The following is a 24,742-nucleotide window of genomic DNA, read 5'->3' as shown; positions in this document are numbered from 1 at the left end:
ATGGGAGGTGTTGGCAAACTGGTAATGTCAATGAGTCACTAATGCAAAAATCCAAGTCCATGTTTTGGGGATGATGGATGTTTAAGTTTTTTTTTAATTTCAACAAATTTCTAGACCATAAATCTGGCTTACTGGCAACCATGTAACCGCTGGCAGGTCTTATAAAAGCCCATCTGGTTCACTAATGTTCTTTAGAGAAAGAAATCTTGCCATCCTCACCCGGTCTAAATGTGACTTCAGATCCACAGCACTATGGTTGACTCTTAATTAAGGATGGGTAATAAATGATGACCTAGCCTGGGCATGAATCACAAAACATTGGTTTGCGGGTGCTGCAGGTAATTAAGAATGCAAATGGAATTATTTCCTTCATTTGCTAGAGGGTTGGAGTTGAAAAATAGGGAGGTTATGTTGCTACATTTATAGAGTGCTAGTGAGGCCACACCTGGGGTGCTGTGAATAGTTTCAGCCTCCTTACTTAAGGGCTGCAGAGGAGGTTCACTTGGCTGATTCCAGAGTCGAGAGAGTTGCCTTATGAGGAGAGACTGAGTAGACTGGGATTATACTCATTGGAATTTAGAAGAATGGTGGGCGGAGGGGGGTGGGAGTGGTGAGTGGGGAGGATTGGTTCCTGTAGAAACATATAAAATTCTGAAGGGAATAGATAAGATAGAAGCAGGGAGGTTGTTTCCACTGGTGGGTGAGTCTAGAACTAAGGAGCACAGCCTCAAAATAAAAGAGAGCAGATTGAGGACTAAGTTGAGGAGGAACTTCTCCATCCAAAGGATTGTGAATCTGTGGAATTCCCTGACCAGTGAATGTTGTTAAGGCAAAAATAGATTGTTGAACAGTAAAGGAATTATAGTTAGCAGGTGGGTAAGTGGAGTTGAGTAAATGGAAAGATCAGCCATGATCTTATTGAATGGTGGAGCAGGCTCGAGGGGTCAGAGGGCCTACTCCTGCTCCTAGTTCTTATGTTCTGAACAAATAATCAAAAGATAGAAGTAATTTTCTTTCGTTGATAGAGAACAAGGAAATCAAATTCTGTTTGTAAAATTCCAAGCGGTTAGCTCTATGAAACAGTGTGAAATTAGTACTTTTAAGTGATGGCCTTTAGTCCTGCTTGAGTTGCAGCTCTTGCCAGACAATTGCCAATGATGACATTGGTGAAGATCTCTTAAAGCCCCTCAATCACCCAGGGGTGGTGTGTTCGCTGCTCTTCCTCTAGCGGCTTTGAAGCTGTGCGCTTAGATTGATAAATTCTTGATGTCACAAGGAATTAAGGACTACGGGGAGAATGTGGGTAAGTGGAGTTGAAATGCCCGTCAGCCATGATTGAATGGCGGAGTGGACTCGATGGGCCGAATGGCCTTACTTTCACTCCTATGTCTTATGGTCTTAATCTCCAAATCTCAACTCTGCAGGAAGATTAATTTTCATGCTGGCACAGTAATAAAGGCATATTTACAATGCATGTACGTCTACCTATTTCAACTCTGGAAAGGTTCTTGAGAGCACGGTTTTCCTTCTTCATATCTGCATTTGCCACTGTCGGTGACTTCAAGCAGATGCAGAATTACAACAGTCTGACTGAGATGCAGGGATATAGACAAGGTGTTGTCGGTGGTAATTCATTGTTCATGTTCTGGGGTTTGAAACCCACTACTGCAAATGGTGAAATTTGATTTCTATCTAAAGCTATCTTAATCGTGATTGCTGTGAATTGTAAAAAAACAATTTGGCTTACTAATGTCCTTAGTGAAAGGGAGGGAAATCTGCTGGCCTTACCTGGGCTGTCCTAACACCAAATCTGCAACCATGTGAATAACTCTTAACTGCCCACAGAGCAATAAGGATGGACAGTAAATGCTGGCCCAGCCCACATCCCATGAATAAACAAATAAGCATCTTGGGACCCCTCTCTCTCTTAAGATTTAAGGAGGAAATAACTGAAAAGAGAACATAGAAAGCTTGGAGTTGATTGAGTTCTCACTTAAAGAGACCACACTGCAAGGTAGAAAACTGGTACAGAAGGGATTTAACTGATAAGATTGTCCTCCCAGTTTCAAAGGTCATGTAGCAGTCTGAATTGGTCCCCAGGTTTGTAAGAGATTGTATTCAAATGTGCAAGATTATTATGCTAAATATGGAAATGAGCTTTTCCATTGTGGTAGAATCTAGGACCAGAGATCAAAGTCTCAGAATCTCAGAAAGGCTCATCCATTTCAGACACATTGGTAGCAATTTCTTCTCTCCAGGTTCACACTTTGTGGAATTCCTTACCAGAGACAGCTATAGAGACTGGGTCATTAAGTGTATTTAAGGTTTGAGATAAATAGATTTTTAACCATTAAATTATTTCAATGTTGTGAGAATAATATAGGAAAATGGAGCTGAGACCATGATCTCACTAAGTGGTGAAATAAGCTCAATGGGCTGAATGGCCTACTCCTATGTCTTATGGTCTTATGGTTTCTTCGATCAGAGTATTCTTCCCATCAAGAGCGAGTCTAGGATCAGAGGCATAGTCTCAGAATAAAGGGACACCAATTTAAGACTGAGATGAGGAAGAATTTCCTCTCTCAGTGGGTTGTACGCCTTGGGAACTCCTTGCCACAGAAAACTGTGGGGGCAGTGTCCTCGTGTATATTTGAGGCTGAAATGGGTTCTTGATCAGTCAGGGAATGAGGAGTACAGGAAAAGGGGCAGGAAAGTGGATATAACCGACCTTGGATCAGCTATGATCATATTGAATGGTAGAGTAGGCTTGAGTGGCCAAAACTCCTGTTCTTATTTCTTGTAGTCTTACAGATTATTAGCATTTGAAATTATGTAGAAGCTGCAGCATTAATTATATTTGAGGATAAGTTAGACAGATTTTTAATTGAGAAGGCAACCAAGGGTTACATTAGGCAGACAGGAAAGTGGAGTTCAGGCCGTGATTCTGTCAGCCTTGATATTATTGAAAGGCTCGAAGGGGGCTGCATGGCTTAATCCAGTTCACGTTTTGTTTCTGTATCATCATGTTCTCTGCTATTTTAGCTCTTGATAATGTTTTGGGCTCGCTCCCATAAACAGTCTTGAGTTTCTTGCATGGGATGGGACTTTCCTTGCCCGGTGACAGCTCAAAAGGCAGAGTAATCTGGGTGTCTGACAATCATGAACTTAACTAGACATTCCTACTTTTGGCACATTGGTTTCTTCAGTTCCACAAAAAGGCAGTTTTAGCAAATGCCTACTGAGATTAAGGTTGGTGTCAGCTTCTTCATTTCACCACCGTGTGAGAATGAAGCATGGCAGAGCTGTGAGGGAGCAGTCAGCTCTGGTGAAGGGAAGTGGTGAAGGTTCTAGCTGTGATTAGAAATGCTGCTGAAGTTACGTTCATGATGATAAAACACCAGTGTGGGTTCCCATGGCATGTTCCTCATTTTCAATGATTATGCAAAGGTATATTGTCAGGCATATCTGTCGTGAAGGGTTAAATGGAGAGCCAACAAGAGCAGCATGAATAAAACTAATCAGGATTTCAGCAACAAGGAGGCTGTGGAATAAACAAGGTGAGGTAGATTAAGGAGATTTGAAAATAAATATGATAAGGGGCTGGAAACTCAGTTATAGATAAAATAGAGTTTTGAAACTGTGCACTGTCTGTTTTAGCCTGACTGAACAACCAGGAAAGGGATGGAGTTTGGGCTGGGTGTAATGAGTCCATGTCATATCTGCGAAACAGTTGTTTCATGTGTCTAATCCAATAAATTACGTTGACACCACTGTGAGGGCTAATGACCTGGATTGAGTGGGATGTGAGGTTTTGGGCAGGACTTCACAGAATCACATGATACATTTGCGATGTGGTCATGGGGTGTTGTGGGTGGAGGGCAATGAGAGTCAACTTCTGTCGCTGTTTCTGACATTCTTGCCCTCCTCCCCTCTCAGGAAGTCCCAACCCTAGAATCATACCAAAACCCCCTCCTTCATCCCCTACCATGACCTCATCGCCATCTTCAAAAAATGCTTAACCTTGTCCTGGGTCCTCTGTGATCCTGGGACTGTGGGAGTGCCCTTCCATGAACAGCCACAGATGGCACCCCTGAGTTTGAGAGCTGTCAGCTCGAACCAACCTGTAGCTCTCGCAGGGTGGGCATTCTGCCCCCTGGGGTTTTGATCTGAGAGGTTGCCTTAACCAATCCCTGATTGGCACGCAGTTTAATGAGACCTCCCTGGAAAAGGGTGGGCAGATCCCTCATGGGCTGTGCAGGCCGAGACCCTCAAAGCCTCAACAAGATTCCACCATGAGTCTCCTGATAAAAGCAGGGTGAGTCCCCCAGGAAATTGTATGATACAAAACATGAGCGTAACTTTATGGAAACAGGGTTCTTGTCCACTAACCTGAGAGTTGGGAAGATCCCTGTGTCGGTTGTTTTCAGACACACAATCCATGCCACTTGACAGATCCTTCCTAATCATCAAAGCCCTGAAGGCTGACCTGCCAATCAGATGTTAGCATTTTTAGCAGTGGTTACTGTGGGTACTGTGAGGCCTCTGGTCAAGGAGGGCCTCAGGAGATGCATAATGATAGCCACGTGAGAGATATGTCAACATTAGGAAAGCAGGTAGCTCTCAGTAGGCCCCAGTGCTCCCTCAACATCACCACTTCCTGATATCCGGTACCTGATATTCTCAATCAGGCATTATCTCTTTCTGGACTAAAACAAATGAAGATAATGACAGACTTAGAGTTTGAGCACAGATCTTTAATGGAAGCTTCTACTGCTACATGTACTGTCCAGATTGGAAACTGACTAAGACGTTTGCTGCATGATATTACATCTACTAATAATATAACTACTAGCTTAATAATATCATTAAATGAATGCGCATTTTGTATTAGCAAGCACACTATCAATACAGCTCTGAGGAAAGCCCATTTATTTCTTGTGCTACGTGCATTATGAACCTTCTGCTTACTGCCAGGTTAATGCTGGCAGTGGTGAGTGAGACTCTTAATTGGGCAATGATTTCCCATTTAAGGGTTTCAATTCAAGGCAGCGTGAAAAAATCATCTGTGGACCTTCTGAGAATATTGTGTCACTGCAAGGTATTGGGAGTCATCAATACATATAATTGAAGATCACATTATACCTGTGAGCATTGAGGGAGTAGAAATAATCCATTCCCTTCTACTCACTTTTTGTCGCAACGTAAAATGTCTCTAAGCCACCTTTTCAGTATTGTAGGAGTCTGCAATGCAATATTGTCCTTTTTAATGATGTTATTACAACAGCTAGGATATTGAATCATAAGATATTTAATGGAGAATTGTACTTTTCAGAATAATTGATTAGTGAACATGATGCCAGTAGTTCAACATTTTTTTTTAATTGAGAGACTATGTGAACACCTGTATCATTCAATATATCAGTGAAATTCTCAAGACTTCTTCCCATCAGCTCACAGTTTGCTGTCTTTCTTACAGGGCCGTCATGTCAAGACTGGGCAACTGGCAGCGATTAAGGTCATGGACGTTACTGAAGTGAGTTTTCAGTTTATGGTTATGTGGATTTCTTCATGGATTTTCATATATTCCGACCATATTAAAAAATATTCAAAATCTAGCACTCTGTATGCAAAATCTGAATGATTCATTTTATATATTTTGCTATTTCGAATATTAATTTCTTCAGACTGTCTCAAAGGACACCATGTTAACATGGCTTGAGGCAAGACTCATGTCGAGAAGTATCTTAGGTGCACTTAATTTCCTTTGTATCACCTAAATGTACAAAACCAAAAGACACTTAGGGTGGGGTTTTAGATTAGATTACTTACAGTGTGCAAACAGGCCCTTTGGCCCAACAAGTCCACACCAACCCTCCGAAGAACAACCCACCCAGACCCATTCCTCTACATTTACCCCTTCACCTAACACTACGGGCAATTTAGCATGGCCAATTCACTTAACCTGCACATTTTTGGACTGTCGGAGGAAACCCACACAGACACAGGGAGAATGTGCAATCTCCACACAGACAGTTGCCTGAAGTGGGAATTGAACCCACGTCTCTGGCGCTGTGCTAACCACTGTGCCGCCAGGTCTTCTGATTTAGTCAACAAATCAGGAACAGGATGGTCTGACTGTCATTGGGGGCAGGTAAGGGAACCCAGAGGACAGAGTGTGGGCCTCTGCAATTGTCCAGTAGGTTTGACATTCTCTCAGCCTGATTGGCACATAATATCTATTCCTAACCATGATACTGAGGCACAAGAAGCCATTCAAGTGGGGGCAGCAACCAAAATGCTGCAGTGCAGTTAGAGGATAGAATAGCGAGGGGGGGTTTGACACCATTCTCTGTAGCAAAGAGCAAGAGCCCAGATGGCTGTGTTGCTGGCCTAGATTGTGGGATATCTACCCAGGAAAAGAAAAAAAGAACTTGCAATAGGAAGAGGAGATTCAGTGGGTCATGGTTCATGTAGGTATCAATGACCTAAATAGAAATAACAAGGAGGTTCTGTATAAAGAGTCTAAAAAGCTGGATACTAAATCAAAAAGCAGAGCCTCTAAGGTTAAATTTCTGGATTATTACCTGAGTTAGGTGAACATTGGCATACTCAATATAAAAAAATGAAGAGACAAAGGCATGGCACAAAGACTATTTTGGGCGAAGTGAGTTCAAGTTAGAGGGCTATTGGCACCAGTACTGGGAAAAATTCAAGCTGTACCTTTGGGATGGTTTATATCTGAACTGTGCTGAAACCTGTGTTTTTGCAAACCGTACAACTAGGGGAGTAGAGAGAGTTTGAAACTCAGTACTGGAAGTTAGGATCCCAATGTGAAAACAGAAGTTGTTGGCAAGGCTCAGTAGGTCTGGCAGCATCCGTGAAGAGAGACCAGAGTTAATGTTTTGGGTCAAGTGATTTCTCTCCACTGATGCTGCCCGACCTGCTGAGCCTTTCCAGCAATTTCTGTTTTTGTTTCTGATTTACCGCATTCAAATTTCTTTCGGTTTCTCCCCAGTCTGAAGAGATGTGATGTGTCAAAGAGTAAGAGAGAAAGGCAAGGAAAATAAATAGAAACTTGGAAAATGAGAATCAGGGAATGTTAGGAAGAGACGAGAAAATAAAACCTAGGAACACGCCAACAGTCAAAGATTAGATTAGATTATTTACAGTGTGGAAACAGGCCCTTCGGCCCAACAAGTCCACACTGACCCGCCAAAGCGCAACGCACCCATACCCCTACATTTACCCCCTACCTAACACTACGGGCAATTTAGCATGGCCAATTCACCTGACCTGCACATCTTTGGACTGTGGGAGGAAACCGGAGCACCCGGAGGAAACCCACGCAGACACGGGAAGAATGTGCAAACTCCACACAGTCAGTCGCCTGAGTCGGGAATTGAACCCAGGTCTCTGGCGCTGTGAGGCAGCAGTGCTAACCACTGTGCCACCGTGCTGCCCCAAATAACCAAAAACAACTAAAGATATCTGAATATGTTAAGCATTCATGAGAAAGTAAACAAATTGACAGCCCAATTGAAGTAAATAAACACAATCTGAAGCTAATACCTATTGCAGAGACGTGACTGCAGGATGGTAAGGGATGGGTCTTGAATATTGAGAGGTTTATGACAGTCAAGAAGAAAAGGAAGCTGGGTAAAGGTGAAGGGATAACATGTTCTGGGTGAAAACATTCTCCCCTAAATTCCCTTTAAGCCTTTACTGTAAATCTATCTTCCACAGTTATTGAACCCTCTATTCAGGGGAGTTTTTTTTCCTATCCACCCTATCCATGCCCCTTGTAATTTTCCACAATGGTCCAGTTCCCACTCAGCCTAACGGTATAGTTCTGGTGTATAAATTGTATGTAAACTATGTATGCTGCTTGTTATATGTCAGCTTGTTGCATAGCTTGTAGAAGCAGTGGGTATGGTTTGTTTTGACTTTCAGAAGGCTTTCAACAAGGTCCCACATTAGAGATTGGCACAAAAAAATTAAAGCACATAGGGTTAAAGCTAGGTAGCATGATGAGCTTTGAGGAGGATGCAGAGGTGCTTCAGTGTGTTTTGGGCAAGTTGAGTGCAAATGCATCACAGTTGAAGTATAATGTTGATAAATGTAAGGTTACCCAACAAGGCCACAAAAACAAGAAGGTAGATTATTGTTTGAATGGCAAAAGATTGGGAAAAGGGGAAATGCAGTGCAATGTGTGACCTTGTACAGCAGTTGTTGAAAGTAAGCACACAGGTGCAGCAGACAGTGAGGAAGGCAAATGGTATGTTGGCCTTCATTGTGAGAAGATTGGAGTACAGGAACAGGGATGTCATGCTGAAATTGTACAAGACCTTTGTGAGACCACACCTGGACTATTGTGTGCCAACTTGGTCCCCATGTCAGAAAAAGGTGTCCCAGCTATAGAGGAATGCAACATACATTTACCAAACCAGCAGCACCAATGAATGAAGAGAGACTCAATCGATTAAGACTATATTCACTGGACTTCAGAGGAGTGAAAATCAACGAGGTAAAAACAAGGGCTGCAGATGCTGGAAACCAGAGTCTAGATTAGAGTGGTGCTGGAAAAGCACAGCAGGTCAGGCAGCATCCGAGGAGCAGGAAAACCCTTCATCAGGAATAGAGCCGAAATGTCGATTTTCCTGCTCCTTGGATGCTGCCTGACAGCTGTGCTTTTCCAGCACCACTAATCTAGATTTCAGAAGAGTGAAGGGGAATCTCATAGAAACCTGTAAAATTCTAATAAGATGAGACAGAGTCAATTCAGAAAAGATGTTGCAGATGGCAGGGGAGCCCAGAAGAAGGGGTCACAATTGAAGGACATGGAGTAGGATATTTAGGATGTAGCTGAGGACAAAACTCTTCATCCAGAGATTGGTGAGCCTGTGGAATATATTGCCATGCAAAGTGGTTGGAACCAAATATTAAATCGTTTCAAAAATGAGTCAGATAAAGTTCTTGGGATAAAGGGATCAAAGGGAATGGAGCAAATGAAGGAATAGGGCATTGAGTTGGATGATCAGCCACAATCATGTTGAATGACACAGTAGGTATGAAGGGCTGAATGGCCTCCATCTACTGTTGTTTTCTGTATTTCTATATGTACATTGTATTTTGCATCTATGAAATAGACATCTTCAAAACCGAACATCATCACAGAATCCCTACACTGTGGAAACAGGCCATTTGGCCCAACAGGTCCATGCTGATCCTCTGAAGAGCAGACAACCCAGATCTATTCCTCTATCCTTCAAATTTCCCCGAGCTAATGCACCTAACCTACACATCCCTGAGCACTTTAGCATGGCCAATTCACCTGGCCTGCATATCTTTGGATTATGGGAGGAAACTGGAGCAAACCCTACAGACAAGGTGAGAGTGTGCAAACTCCACTCAGACAGTTACCTGAGGCTGGCATCGATCCCAGGTCCCTGGTGCTGTGAGGTAGCAGAGCCAATGCTTATTCAGAGTATTTGGGTTTGTATCCACATGGATTCGCTGCACGGTCATGTAAACTGTGACACATTCCTTGTTAACCTTTGTCAGATCCTGAATGGGTTTGACAAGGTGAATGTGGAAAGGGCATGATTTGTTTGGTTGTTGCACTTCACAAATGGGCTTTGGGAGATCATTGTGCACAAAGATGAAGACTTTCTAAAGTTGGCCAGTGAAGCCATCAATCATTATTAATTGCCCCAGCAATTGGCAAGCTAGCACTTGAGTCATTGGAACATTTCCAGGCGTATCGATCAAACAGTGGAACTATAGTTACTCAAAGGGCAGTAAAAGTATCAATCACTGGGCATTGTGTCTTAGTGATGGCAATGCATTCTTCATTAATTCCAGGCAGATCATAAACATTTATTCCTGCTGTCAGATTTGAGCAGTATTTTAGCTATCCATATCAGAGTATTTCACTGCTTAGGTTTGGTGAAGTTGGCTGAATCCTTGGATTAGTTCAGGGATGAAGAGGAGTTTGGCTCAATCTGCAGCAAGGTCTCAAGGGACAGCAGGAGGTATTCTTTATAAATGTCTCCCGAGGAACCAAGAACCATAAAGGCCACAGCAACTGCTTTGAATTGCAAAGAATGCATGTACATTAAAAACAAGGGACAAAATGATAGCCAGAAATTGATGCTTCAGAAAATCCCTTTTTTGTGCCTAGCTCCAGTTCAGAAACGGCTGACAGATAACAGTGAATCATACGACTTCCTGCCACACCAGGCTGCTCCTGCTGGGGACACATCATTTCCTCTTCATTGAATGCACATTGCGTTGTCTTGCTCCTTTTTCTCACACAGCATCCTTCCTCTCCTTCACAGGAAGCAAGTATCTGGGTCGTCTTCCTCTCACTGTTAAGTTAATGGGAAAGTGGTTAGAATTTGGTCTTCAGTGATGGATTGCTCTCAATATTTTAATTGCATTTGACAGAGTAAATGTTATCACCAGCAAAGAAATAATCCCCCAGGCACCCCTGCAGTGAGTGAAACAGTCCCTGTGATTGAAAGCAGCATGCCAGCAGGCATTTGGAGATCTCCCTTCACTGACAGTTTGAATTCTTATTTGACTCTTCACGTAAATGGTCGATATTGTGCATTCAGTTTGACAAGAAGGGGCAGGGCATGGCATCACATCACGCGTGGTTAATTTTCTCTCAACTGTGGGCAGATGAGATCAGCATTCTTTCAGGTCAAACTGAAATGTGGTGAGCGATGACTTGTCATTGACCCCAGCCAAGATGTACAGCTTGTTGCATTTTCGTCCAAAATGCATTTGTTGGCTTTATCTGACCTTCAGCTTTGTTTTTACACAAGCATGTCTGAGTCACTGCAGCTTTATGCCCCTGAATGTGCCAATGTTTAGGTAGGGCCCACGTTCTGGCTTATGAGCTGCACAATTCTTTCTACGTTTTCGGGTCTGTTGTCTAATTGTGGCCTCTGTTATTACCACCAGCCCAAGCTCAATCTATATGAGGACATTCATAGCACTATTTTCAGTTTAAAGACAATCAATCCAGGAAGGAACTAAGAATGGACTAGGAAGAGCTAGAAGGGGGCATGAATAAGCCTTGGTCGGTAAGATTAAGGAAAACCCCAAGGCATTCTACACCGATGTGAGGAGCAAGAGGATGGCCAGAGTGAGGGTAGGGCTGACTAGGGATAGTGGAGGGAACTTGTGCCTGGAGTCGGAGGAGATAGGGGTGGTCCTTAATGAATACTTTTCTTCGGTATTCACTAGTGAGAGGGACCTTGTTGTTTGTGAGGACAATGTGAACCAGCCGATATGCTCGAACAGGTTGATGTTAAGAAGAAGGATGTGCTGGAAATATTGAAAAACATAAGGATAGATAAGTCCCCTGGGCCAGACGGGATATACCCAAGGTTACTACAGAAAGTAAAGGAAATGATTACTGCGCCTTCAGCAATGATCCTTGCATCCTCAAGGAGTAGTGCTATATGATTGGAGGGTGGCAAATATTATTCCCTTGTTCAAGAAAGGGAATAGGAATAATCCTGGGAATTACAGACCTGTCAGTCTTATGTCGGTGGTGGGCAAAGTATTCGAGAGGATTCTGAGAGGCAGAATTTATGATTATTTGGAAGAGCATAGCTTGATTAGAGACAGTCAGCCCGGCTTTGTGAGGGTTAGGTCATGTCTCACAAGTCTTGTTGAATTCTTTGAGAATGTGACAAAGCACATTAATGAAGGTAGAACAGTGGATGTTGTGTGCATGTATTTTAGCAACACATTTGATCACGTTCGCAATGGCCTGCTCATTCAGAAAGTAAGGAGACATGGGATACAGGGAAATTTGGCTATCTGGATACAGAATTGGCTGGCTCATAGAAGACAGAGAGTGGTGGTAGATGGAAAGTATTCAACCTGAAGCTCAGTGACCAGTGGTGTTCCATAGGAATCTGTTCTGGGACCTCTCTTCTTTGTGATTCTTATAAATGACTTGGATGAGGAAGTGGAAGGGTGGGTTAGTAAGTTTGTCAATGACACAAGTTGTGGATAATGTGGAGGGCTGTTATAGGTTGCAGTGGGACATTGACAGGATGCAGAGCTGGGCTGAGAAGTGGCAGATGGTGTTCAACCTGGAGAAATGTGAAGTGATTCATTTTGGAAGGTCAAATTTGAATCCAGATTACAGGGTTAAAGGCAGGATTCTTGGGAGTTCGGAGGAACAGAGGAATCATTGGGTCCATATCTATAGGGTTGTTAAGAAGGTGTATGTTGTGTTGACTTTCATCAGCTTGGGGATTGAGATTAAGAGCCATGAGATTATGCTACAGCTTTATAGAGTCCTGGTTAGACCACACTTGGAATATTGTATTCAGTTCTGGTCACCTCATTATAAGAAGGATGTGGAAGCTTTAGAGACGGTGCAGAGGAGATTTACCAAGATGCTGCCTGGACAGGAGGGCATGTCTTATACAGGAGGGTGGAAGAAGCTAGGGCTTTTCTCATTGGAGTGAAGAAGGGTGAGAGGTGATTTGACAGAGGTTTACAAGATGAGGAAAGACATTGAGAGAGTGGATCGTCAAGAGACTTTTTCTCAGGGTGGAAATGTCTATCATGAGGGGAACATAATTTTAAGGTGATTGGAGGAAGGTTCCGGGGAGATGTCAGAGATGTTCTCTACACAGAGAGTGGTCGCTGCGTGGAATGCATTGCCAGCAGTGGTGTTAGAGTCAGATACATTAGGGTCAAAAGTGTAGTGCTGGAAAAGCACAGCAGGTCAGGCAGCATCTGAGGAGCAGGAGAATCGACATTTCGGGCATAAGCCCTTCATCAGGAATGAGGCTTGTGGGCCGGGGCTGAGAGATAAATGGGAGGGGGGGTGTGGTTGGGGGAAAGATAGCTGGGAAAGAGATAGGTGGATGAAGGTGAGGTAGAAGGTGGTAGGTCGGGAGGGGGGGGGAGTGATGGACAGGTCCGGAGGGCGGTCCCAAGTTGGGGGCTTGGGATGGACTGGGATAATGTGAGGGGGAGGGGAAGTGAGGAAGCTGTTAAAATCCACATTTATCCCATGTGGTTGCAGAATCCCAAGGCAGGATATGAGGCTATCCTCCTCCAGGCATCAGGTGGTAACGGTTTGGCAGTGGAAGAGGCCCAGGACCTGCATATCCTTGACGGAGTGGGAGACGGAGTAGAAGTGAAGATACATTAGGAACATTTAAGTGACTCTTGGATAGGCACATGAATGATAGTAAAATGAAGGGTATGCAGGTTAGTTTGATCTTAGAGTAGGTTAAAAGGTGGACACAGCATCGAGGGCTGAAGGGCCTTTACTGTGCTGTACTGTTCTATGTTCTAGATGGGTTTGTTGCCTTCACATAGGGTCATAGAGATGTACAGCACAGAAACAAATCCTTTGGGCCAACTCATCCAAGCAAACCAGATATCTTAAATTAATCTAGTCGCATTTGGCCCATATCCCTCTGAACCCTTCCCATTCATGTATCCATCTAGATGCCTTTTAATTGTACCAGCCTCCACCACTTCCTGTGATAGCTCATTCCACCCTCTGTGTGAAAAAGTTGCCTTTTAGGTCCCTTTTGATTCGAACATAGAACAATACAGCGCAGAACAGGCCCTTCAACCCTCGATGATATGCCGACCTGTGAACTATTCTCAGCTCGTCCTCCTACACTATCTCATCATCATCCATGTGCTTATCCAAGGATTGTTTAAATCCCCCTAATGTGGCTGCATTGGCTACATTGGCAGGCAGGGCATTCCACACCCTTACCACTCTCTGAGTAAAGAAATCTTTCCGCTCTCTAGGATACATAACTTCAAAGTGAGAGGGGAAAAATTCAAAGGAGATACACCTAAACCTATGCCCTCTAGTTTTGGTTTCCCCTACTCTGTGAAAAAGACCTTGGCCATTCACCCTATCCGTGCCCATCATGGTTTTATAAACCTCTCCTGTCAGCATCTGACACTGCAGGGAAATGTTTGGCCCACTTCCTCAGGAAGGACAATGCTGAAAAAGTTAACTCAGAGGGTGGAGGAGCTGACATAGTCGTAACATTCCTGGGCCAGTAACCCAACAGACAGACTAATGTTCTGACTTTAGGGGTTCAAATCCTCCAATGGTAGATGGGGAAATTTACTTTAGGAAATAGCCAGTCTAATGGTGACTAAATAACCACTATCAATTGTTGTTAAAAATCCATATGGTTTACACATATCCTTTAAGCAAAGAAATCTGACATCTAGAACATAGAACAACACAGCACTCACCATGTTAGTGCCAATCACGATGCCATTCTAAACTAATACCACCTTCCTGAACATGGTCTGTATCCCTTTACTCCCTGGCCGTTCATGCACCTGTCTATGTGCCTCTTAAACATTGCTATTGTATCTGTTTCTACCACCTTCCAGACAACTGCCATCCTCTGTGTTAGAAAAACCTCCCTTGTGTATCACATTTGAATTTTTCCCCTCTCACTTTGAAGCTATGTACCCTAGTATTTGACATTTTCATCCTGGGAAAGAAACTCCAACTATCCAGCCCGTCCACGCCTCTCATAATTCATGTCACCCCTCAGCCTCCGATACTCTTGCAAGAACAACTCAAGTTTGTCCATCCTCTCCTTATAGGTAATGTACTCCAATCCAGGCAGCATCCTGGTTGAAATGAAACCCCCAAAGAACTGCAGATGATGGAAGTCAGAAATAAAAACAAAATTGCTGGAAAAACTCAGCATATCTGGGAGTATCTGTGGAGAGAAATCAAAGTTAACATTTCAGGTCCAGTGACCCTTTTTCAGAATAGAAGTTGTTGTTGTCATGTAGTGGTAAACTGCTTTTGCACCCTCCCCAAATCCTTCATGTAGTGCAATGACCAGAACTTCAAATGTGATTTAACTAGATTTACCTGGTCTAGCCTCAGCAAGACTGAAAATTTCTTTGGGAGTTTTGAAGAGTCATACAGGGCACAAAGCATAAAGTCTGTTTCTCTCTCCACAGATGCTGCCAGACTTGCTGAGTTTCTCCAATATTCTTTGTCTATTCCTGATCTACTGATTCTTAACTGCTCTCTGGGCAATTGGTGATGGGCAATAAATATTGGCCTCACCAATGAAATCCATAGTTCATGAGTTTTTTTTTTCACATGATGCATCGTTATGTCTTTTCTTCACACAAACAGGGGAAGGGCGGATGTTTGAGAACATGTGAGGTGGGGAAGGGTCTGCATTTGTATAATGACAAACTTCTTTTCCCAGTAGAATACAGTTTACACACAGCTCTCAGAATGGATCCAAAAGACATTGCGAAAGCAGGAAAAAAAAACTGTTCCGTTTTTGTGCAGACTAGTTTTTGTTTATGGGCTGAAAGGAGCTGAATGTGAGAAATCTGGAGAAATTCCATCTTGGACAATAGGTGATTGCCCAACCTCAGCTAGGGAATTTTACATCTCAGTGCTCAACTTCGCCTCCTCTTTGTGTGTTTGTGCAGCTGCTGCAGACAACAAGAATAGTTGGAGGATGGTGCTGTTCCCTGGCAGTAGTTGTAATCTGGTTGTGTGTTCAGCCTTTCTGTTCCACCCTTTTCTTCTTGCAGCAAGCAGTAGCCAATCCCCCAGAGACGTGTTTTGCAAGATATCAATAAGGTACACAATTCCATCCAGACAATCCAGTGGAGGTCAAAATACTTGGCCACCGATGTAATATCTCCTGGAATGGAGTTAGTGTACAACATTTGGGGAGCGGGGCTGGAGGCGGGGTGGGGGTTGGGACAGGATGAATTAAAGCATTTGAAGTGAGACAGTAGTCCCTATTGGTGGCAGAAAGCCCAAATCCTGCAACAACCAACCTGAACCAGTACAGTGACCATAATGCAGGAGGGTTCGAGTGGTGCCGTGACTGTGTCCCTACTTCTGGGATGCAAGTCCCAGGTTCAAATCCCACCTGCTCCAGATGTACGTAATAACATCTCTGAACAGGTTGATTAGAGTGTATCCACACTGCAGAAAGAGGCAGTTAATGAGTTGCTATTTTCCGTATGGTGCAATCAGTCAGCACTCAGCAATATAGAGGCTTCTAAAATGCCAAGATTGTGAGTTCAATCCCCACTAAGAGCTGCTTTTAGGGCACTTTTGGTGCAATGAAAATGTCCCTATCTCAGAGCCAGGAGCCCAAATCCCACCTGCCCCTGACCTGTGTACCAACATTGCTTGACTAGAAAATATCTGGAACAGTGTGGTATATTTTATGAAGTAAATATATCTGTTCTATAATCCTTTGCTCAAATGCTGTGCAATCTAAGTTTGGTCAGACTTAATTGTAGAACACTTTAGAATTAGAGCTAGGTTTTATTGTCATGATTACTTTAAGTACAGGGATACAGGAGTACAGTGAAAAGTGTACAAAGTTGCCATTCCCAGCATCACCTCAGGTACGAAGAAGAAAAATAAAGAAATAAGTTATAAGTTTAACGTTACAGATGTTCACAGTATAAAGTGGGCGGTGGTTCAGTGGTTAGCCTCACAGCGCCAAGGACTTGGGTTCAATTCCACCCTCAGGTGACTGTCTGTGTGGAGTTTCCACATTTTCCCTGTGTGTGTGTGTGGGTTTCCTCTGGGTGCTCTGGCTTCCTCCCACGGTCCAAAGATGTGCAGGTCAGGGTGAATTGGCCATGCTAAATTGCTCCACAGTGTTCAGGGGTACATACATTAGGTGCATTAGACAAGGGAAATGTAGAGTAGTAGGATAGAGGACTGAGTCTGAGTGGGTTACTCTCTGAAAGGTCAGTGCAGGCGTGTTCGGCCAAAGGGCCTGCTTCCACACTGTAGGGATTCTATATAAGTAGAAAAATTAAGAAATTTAGCCATCGGCCTGTCGGTGATGCATGCTGGGCTTTCACGACGAGGGCTCGTTCTCTCCTCTTTGCTAAGCATGCACCTGTCTGTGTCAACAGCCTCGCTGCTGAGGTCAGAGTCCACCCGGACTCACTGACCGTCTCAGTGTCAGAGTCCGTCCAGACTCACTGACCGTCTCAGTATCAGAGTCCACCCAGACTCACTGACCGTCTCAGTATCAGAGACCGCCTGGACTCACTGACCTTCTCACCGTCAGAGACCGCCCGGATTCACTGACCGTCTCAGTGTCAGAGTCCACCCAGACTCACTGACCGTCTCAGTGTCAGAGTCTGACCGGACTCACTGACCGTCTCAGTGTCAGAGTCCGCCCAGACTCACTGACTGTCTCAGTGTCAGAGTCCGCCCAGACTCACTGACCGTCTCAGTGTCAGAGTCCACCCGGACTCACTGACCGTCTCAGTGTCAGAGTCCGCCCAGACTCACTGACCGTCTCAGTGTCAGAGACCGCCTGGACTCACTGACCTTCTCACCGTCAGAGACCGCCCGGATTCACTGACCGTCTCAGTGTCAGAGTCCGTCCAGACTCACTGACCGTCTCAGTGTCAGAGTCCGTCCAGACTCACTGACCGTCTCAGTGTCAGAGTCTGACCGGACTCACTGACTGTCTCAGTGTCAGAGTCCGCCCGGACTCACTGACTGTCTCAGTGTCTGAGTCCACCCGGACTCACTGACCGTCTCAGTGTCAGAGTCCACCCGGACTCACTGACCATCTCACCGTCAGAGTCCTATCAGGCTCACTGACCATCTCAGTGTCAGAGTCCACCTGGACTCACTGACCGTCTCAGTGTCAGAGTCCGGCCAGGCTCACTGACTGTCTCAGTGTCAGAGTCCGCCCGGACTCACTGACTGTCTCAGTGTCAGAGTCCGCCCAGACTCACTGACCGTCTCAGTGTCAGAGTCCGCCCAGACTCACTGACTGTCTCAGTGTCAGAGTCTGACCGGACTCACTGACCGTCTCAGTGTCAGAGTCCACCCGGACTCACTGACCGTCTCAGTGTCAGAGTCTGACCGGACTCACTGACCATCTCAGTGTCAGAGTCCGGCCAGGCTCACTGACCGTCACACCGTCAGAGTCCGCCCGGACTCACTGACCGTCTCAGTGTCATAGTCTGCCCGGACTCACTGACCTTCTCACCGTCAGAGACCGCCCAGACTCACTGACTGTCTCAGTGTCATAGTCTGCCCGGACTCACTGACCTTCTCACCGTCAGAGACCGCCCAGACTCACTGACTGTCTCAGTGTCATAGTCTGCCCGGACTCACTGACCTTCTCACCGTCAGAGTCTGCCCGGACTCACTGACCGTCTCAGTGTCATAGTCTGCCCGGACTCACTGACCATCTCACCGTCAGAGACCGCCCAGACTCACTGACTGTCTCACCGTCAGAGACTGCCCAGATTCACTGACTGTCTCACCGTCAGTGACTACCCGGACACACTGACCGTCTCAGTGTCAGAGTCTGCCGGGACTCACTGACCATCTCAGTGTCAGAGTCCACCCGGACTCACTGACCGTCTCAGTGTCAGAGTCCGTCCAGACTCACTGACCGTCTCAGTGTCAGAGTCTGACCGGACTCACTGACTGTCTCAGTGTCAGAGTCCGCCCGGACTCACTGACCGTCTCAGTGTCAGAGTCTGACCGGACTCACTGACCGTCTCAGTGTCAGGGTCCACCCGGACTCACTGACCGTCTCAGTGTCAGAGTCTGACCGGACTCACTGACCGTCTCAGTGTCAGAGTCTGACCGGACTCACTGACCGTCTCAGTGTCAGAGTCTGACTGGGTTTCCTCCGGGTGCTCCGGTTTCCTCCCACGCTCCAACGATGTGCAGCTCAGGTGAATTGGCCATGCTAAATTGCCTGTAGTGTTAGGTGCATTAGTCAGAGGGAAATGGGTCTGGGTGGATTACTCTTCAGAGGGTCGGTGTGGACTGGTTGGGCCGAAGGGCCTGTTTCCACGCTGTAGGGAATCTAACGTAATCTACCCTCTGATTAAGTCTATGTCAATCATCTTAGCTATTCCAGTGGGACAGCAAATTCTACAACCTCTCAGTAATGAGTTTTCTTGTGAATTCCTTAATCGTTTTAGCAGTGACTATCTTTTTTGTGTGACCCCCTTCAATATATGATTGCAAATGGAAAACCTAAACATTAAATAAGATTGTTCATCTCCTTTGATAAGTGGATAATTCAGGACATCCCATAGATTGCAATGAGTTGATAGCTCGCACCAGATGTTTAGTTTGAATATAAACACAGATTAATAAAGAATTGAATGCTGACAGCCGACTGACGTTTGGGTGACCCACCAGTCCTATTTTGACTGCCCTCTGATTATACTGTACTGTAATCTGGTTTGAACTCTACCTGACTTGAATCAGTGAGCATTTTGTACAATTTATAAAAGATAGTTGGGACTTCTTGCACTTCACAATTGCACGCACCAATCTCATTTTTTTTCTCTCTGGTATACGTCATTTCCCACTTTGTGTTAGAATTTTTAACCCATGCTGTCACAAGAAATAATAAGAGCAAAAGAACTTGCATTACCCATATATACTGGTGTAAAAGTCAATTTTGTGTCAAAAGTAACCCATTATATTTGGCTAAAAAAAGAGTACATCTCATATAACTCGTAACAATCAAGCCTAGTTTTTCAAGATTCAAACTCTTGTTATATTCATTAATTATTCAGCAATTATTATTCGTCTATTAGTTTAGAGGCTTGTACAGGAATCTTTTAATTGTCCCTCCACCACTTCCAGCAAATGACAAGGCTAACACAGACCACATGATTTATTATGATGCCTTTGCAAAGGTAAAATGCAAATGCAGCTCAAATTAAGTCAAAGGCATGTGTTGATGAACATCAGCAAAATGGTCAGATGTTGCCCTCACTGAAGCGAGGAAAGTCTGGGTTTAAGAATTTAAGGACAATGTCAGGTAGTTTGTGAAAAGGCATAATTCTGATCTCCATTGGAGAAGAGACATTTCACGCTCTCTGACACACAAAGTTAATGGGAAAATCATCAACTCATTTTGTGAACAGAACACATGAGGTTTGCAGTGTTGCAAGAGGAATTGGATATATATGTATGCATCAGTTAGCTAGGGCACTGGTGAGGCCACACCTGGGGTACTATGCACAGTATTGGTCTCCTTATTTAAGTAAGGATGTTAATGTATGGGAAGCAATCCAGAGAAGGTTTGCAAGAGGAATACCTGGAATGGGCATGCTGTCTATTAAGGAGAGGTTGACCAAGTTAGGCTTGTCACATCTGGATTGGGGGAAGGGGATTCAAATCTGAGGGGCTTGGGGAGATGTCGGGTCCTGGGTGTTTATAGGGGTGTCAGGTCCAGCAGTGTCACAGGGCACTGGGGTTGGGGCAGAGGGTTCTTTGTTCCAGAGTGTGGGGCTTCAGCTGTGGCAGGTCAAATCCAGCAATGGGGCTTGGGGAGTCCAGTGATGGCAGAGGGATGGTCTGTTCCCGGGGTCGGTCAGATCCCAAGGGAGATGGATGTGTCTGATCGGTGTCTGGGGGCTGTCAGGGATCTGGTGGACAGCTTACTTGGGGCTGTGTGCGATAAATTGGGTGGCAGTTGGACAGTTACTCAGGAGTTAGACTAGATATTTAATCTGGATTAGTGGTGCTGGAAGAGCACAGCAGTTCAGGCAGCATCCGAGGAGCTTCGGATGCTGCCTGAACTGCTGTGCTCTTCCAGCACCACTGCTCCAGAATCTGGTTTCCAGTATCTGCAGTCATTGTTTTTACCTAGATATTTAATTATCTGCCGCTATCGGTTCTGAAGAAGTCACCAGACTCAAAATGTTAACTCTGCTTTCTCCCCACAGGTGCTGCCAGACCTGCTGAGTTTCTCTGTGTTTGTTACTATTTAAGAGGTATTCTCTTCCCCCTGTTTCCTCCTTGGACATCTCCATGCTTTCCCAGTTGGCCATGTTCTTGCCCATTCAGATAACCAGCCCATATTGATTTGCAGCCTCACAGCTTACCTTCCCACCTCACTTAGTGAAATCACTGTAGTCCCAGAAGCCCGCAGGGCTACTCTCTCATTAGAGAGAGACAACTGGTGGCAGTTTAACCTGAGAGTCACCACTCCTCAGGTGAGAGGTGAGGCTGAGAAGGAGAGTACTTCATGGTTAACCTCAACCTCTGTGTAGGAATTGAACCCATGCTATTGGCATCACTCTGCAGCACAAATCAACTATCCAGCCAACTGAGCGAGCCAACCAATAAAGTGGGATACATTATCCTCTCCCCATATGCTAAGCAATGGCTGCAAAGAAACAAAATCAGCAATTACTGGAAAAACTCAGCATATATGGAGAGAAAGACGAGTTAACGTTTTGGGTCCGTTTCTTCAGAGTGGAATCTTTCTGAAGAAGGCTTACTGGAACCTGAAATGTTAACTGTTTCTCTCTCCACAGATGCTGCCAGACCTGCTGAGTTTCTCCATCAATTTGTGTTTCTGTTTCTGATTTCCAGCATCTGCAGTTCTTTGGGTTTTTTTGGTTAATGGCTGAAAATGAATCCGCTTTCGACAGTACGATGGGCGATGGTGATCTCCCTGCATGGTGAAGGGGAACCAAGAGAAGGCCCTTAATTGCCCAAATAGGGCTGCACGTTGGCTCAGTGGTTAACACTGCTGCTTCACAGTGCCATGGACTCAGGTTTGATTCCAGCCTCAGGCGATTGTCCACGTGGAGTTTGCACATTCTCCCCGTGTCTGCATGAGTTTCCTCCAGTTGCTACAGTTTCCTCCCACAGTCCAAAGATGTTAAGTTAGGTGAATTGGTCATGCTAAATTGCCCAGGGATGTTAGGTTAGGTACATTAATCAGGGAAAATGTTGGGTAGGGAGAAGGGGTCTGGGTGGATTATTTTTCAGAGGATCAGTGTGAACTTGTTGAGCTGAAGGGCCTGTTTCCACACTGTAGGGATTCTATGAAATACATTGTTCATTTACACGCTGGTCTGTCTGGCCGTGAGCAAAGTGACATTGCAGTGGCAAGCAGGAGACATACCATCCACTAATTTGCTGCACCAACTTGTCAGCATTCTTGCTTTGCAGTTCAATCCAGAAAGGATTTACAAGGATATTGCTGGGGATGGAGGGTTTGAACTAAAGGGTGAGGCTGAATATGCTGAGACTATTTTCCCTTCACCGTCGGAGGTAAACTTATCGAAGTTTATAAAATCATGAGGGGTGTGAATAGGGTGAATAGTCAAGATCTTATATCCAAGGTAGGGGAGTCCAGAACTAGAGGGCATAGTTTAAGGTGAGAGGGGAAACATATAAAAGGGATTTAAGAGGCAACTTTTTCACGCAGAGGATGGTGCATGTATGGAATGAGCTGCCAGAGGAAGTGGTGGAGGCTATTGCAATTACAACATTTAAAAGACATCAGGATGGGTGTGTGAATAGGAAGGATTTGGAGGGATATGGGCCAAATGCTGGCAAATGGGATTAGATTAATTTAGGATATCTAGTCGGCATGGACAAGTTGGACTGAAAGGTCTGTTTCCTTGCTGGACATGTCCAAGACTCTACAACTCTAAAGGTTTGCTAAAACCTAACCCACTGTTAACTAATGCAAGATTCTGTTAAATGCCCTGCCATTGCTATTCTGGATATTAAACAGAATTATTGCTGATACTGGACCATCCCAACTCACTAATCCAATGCCATTACAGCTGGGTTCATGCACTTTACAGCTGTGGTTAAAAATAAATATTACAAGGGTTCTTGGGGCTTTTTCTACTTCATTGTGCACCAACGGACTTTGGATTTGAGAAGATGGTCACTGTCTGTCTTTTATAAAAGCTTTCAGCCTGTCACAATTACCATTTATATCATGCCTTTCATTTCACTGTCAACTACACTACTTAATATTTTTTTCAAAAGGAAGACTCAAACGCCTGAGATTTCAGTCTCACTTCTTTAACCTTTCACGGTGACTCAGAGGCTAGCACTGCTGCCTCACAGCACTGGGGTCCCAGGTTCAATTCCAGCCTCAGGTGACTGTGTGGAGTTTGCATGTTCTCCCCGTGTCTGCGTGGGTTTCCTATGGGTGCTCTGGTTTCCTCCCACAGTCTAAAGATGTGCAGGTTAGGTGAATTGGCCATGCTAAATTGCCCATAGTGTTAGGTGCCTTAGTCAGAGGGAAATTGGTCTGGGTGGACTTGTTGGGCCGAAGGGCCTGTTTCCACACTGTAGAGAATCTAATCTAAAGAGATTCTGAAGGGAGATGACAGAGAGTTAGGCAGACATTTAAAAAGGAGCTCCTCAAGGGTATTAATATCTGGATTACTCCCAGTACTACGAGCTAGTGAGGGCAGGAATAGGAAGATAGAGCAGATGAATGCATGGCCTAGGAGCTGGTGTATGGGAGAAGGATTCACATTTTTAGATCATTGGAATCTCTTTTGGGGTAGAAGTGACCTGTACAAGAAGGACGGATTGCACCTAAATTGGAAGGGGACTAATATACTGGCAGGGAGATTTGCTAGAACTGCTTGGGAGGATTTAAACTAGTAAGGTGGGGGGGTGGGACCCAGGGAGATAGAGAGGAAAGAGATCAATCTGAGACTGGTACAGTTGAGAACGTAAGTGAGTCAAACAGTCAGGGCAGGCAGGGACAAGGTAGGACTAATAAATTAAACTGCATTTATTTCAATGCAAGGGGCCTAACAGGGAAGGCAGATGAACTCAGGGCATGAACATGGGACTGGGATATCATAGCAATTACAGAAACATGGCTCAGGGATGGGCAGTATTGGCAGCTTAATTTTCCAGGATACAAATGCTACAGGAAGGATAGAAAGGGAGGCAAGAGAGGAGGGGGAGTGGCATTTTTGATAAGGGATAGCATTACAGCTGTGCTGAGGGAGGATATTCCCGGAAATACATCCAGGGATTTATTTGGGTGGAACTGAGAAATAAGAAAGGGATGATCGCCTTATTGGGATTGTATTATAGACCCTCTAATAGTCAGAGGGAAATTGAGAAACAAACTTGTAAGGAGATCTCAGCTATCTGTAAGAATAATAGGGTAGTTATGGTAGGGGATATTAACTTTCCAAACATCAACTGGGACTGCCATAGTGTTAAAGGTTTAGATGGAGAGGAATTTCTTACGTGTGTGCAAGACAATTTTCTGATTCAGTATGTGGATGTACCTACTAGAGAAGGTGCAAAACTTGACCTACTCTTGGGAAATAAGGCAAGACAGGTGACTGAGATGTCAGTGGGGGAGCACTTTGGGGCCAGCGACCATAATTCTATTAGATTTAAAATCATGATGGAAAAGGATAGACCAGATCTAAAAGTTGAAGTTCTAAATTGGAGAAAGGCCAATTTTGACGGTATTAGGCAAGAACTTTCGAAAGCTGTTTGGAGGCAGATGTTCGCAGGTAAAGGGATGGCTAGAAAATGGGAAGCCTTCAGAAATGAGATAACAAGAATCCAGAGAAAGTATATTCCTGTCAGGGTGAAAGGAAAGGCTGGTAGGTATAGGGAATGCTGGATGACTAAAGAAATTCAGGGTTTGGTTAAGAAAAAGAAGGAGCCATATTCAGGTATAGACAGGAGAGATCGAGTGAATCCTCAGAAGAGTAGAAAGGAAAGTAGGAGTATACGTAAGAGGGAAATCAGGAGGGCAAAAAGGGGACATGAGATAGCTTTGGCAAATAGAATTAAGGAGAATCCAAAAGGTTTTTGCAAATATATTAAGGACAAAGGGTAACTCGGGAGAGAGTAGGGTCCCTCAAAGATCAGCGAGGCGGCCTTTTGTGGAGCCGCAGAAAATGGAGA

At 44.6% G+C, this 24,742-nt stretch overlaps 1 protein-coding gene across 2 annotated transcripts in view; it reads left to right on the top strand.

The window, feature by feature from the left end:
* LOC140496067 (mitogen-activated protein kinase kinase kinase kinase 4) overlaps nucleotides 1-24,742 on the top strand; it is a 303,330-nt gene that overhangs the window by 66,378 nt on the left and 212,210 nt on the right. For both annotated transcript variants that reach the window (XM_072595575.1, XM_072595574.1), the window contains exon 3: nucleotides 5,477-5,533. In XM_072595575.1, the coding sequence (XP_072451676.1) occupies nucleotides 5,477-5,533 (57 nt within the window). The remainder of the gene's footprint in view (nucleotides 1-5,476; nucleotides 5,534-24,742) is intronic.

The sequence above is a fragment of the Chiloscyllium punctatum genome, chromosome 25 (genome assembly GCF_047496795.1).
Source record: "Chiloscyllium punctatum isolate Juve2018m chromosome 25, sChiPun1.3, whole genome shotgun sequence".
In the NCBI taxonomy this organism is placed as follows: domain Eukaryota; kingdom Metazoa; phylum Chordata; class Chondrichthyes; order Orectolobiformes; family Hemiscylliidae; genus Chiloscyllium; species Chiloscyllium punctatum.
The sequence above is the reverse complement of the archived record's forward strand: the minus strand, read 5'-3'. Positions and strand labels throughout refer to the sequence as shown.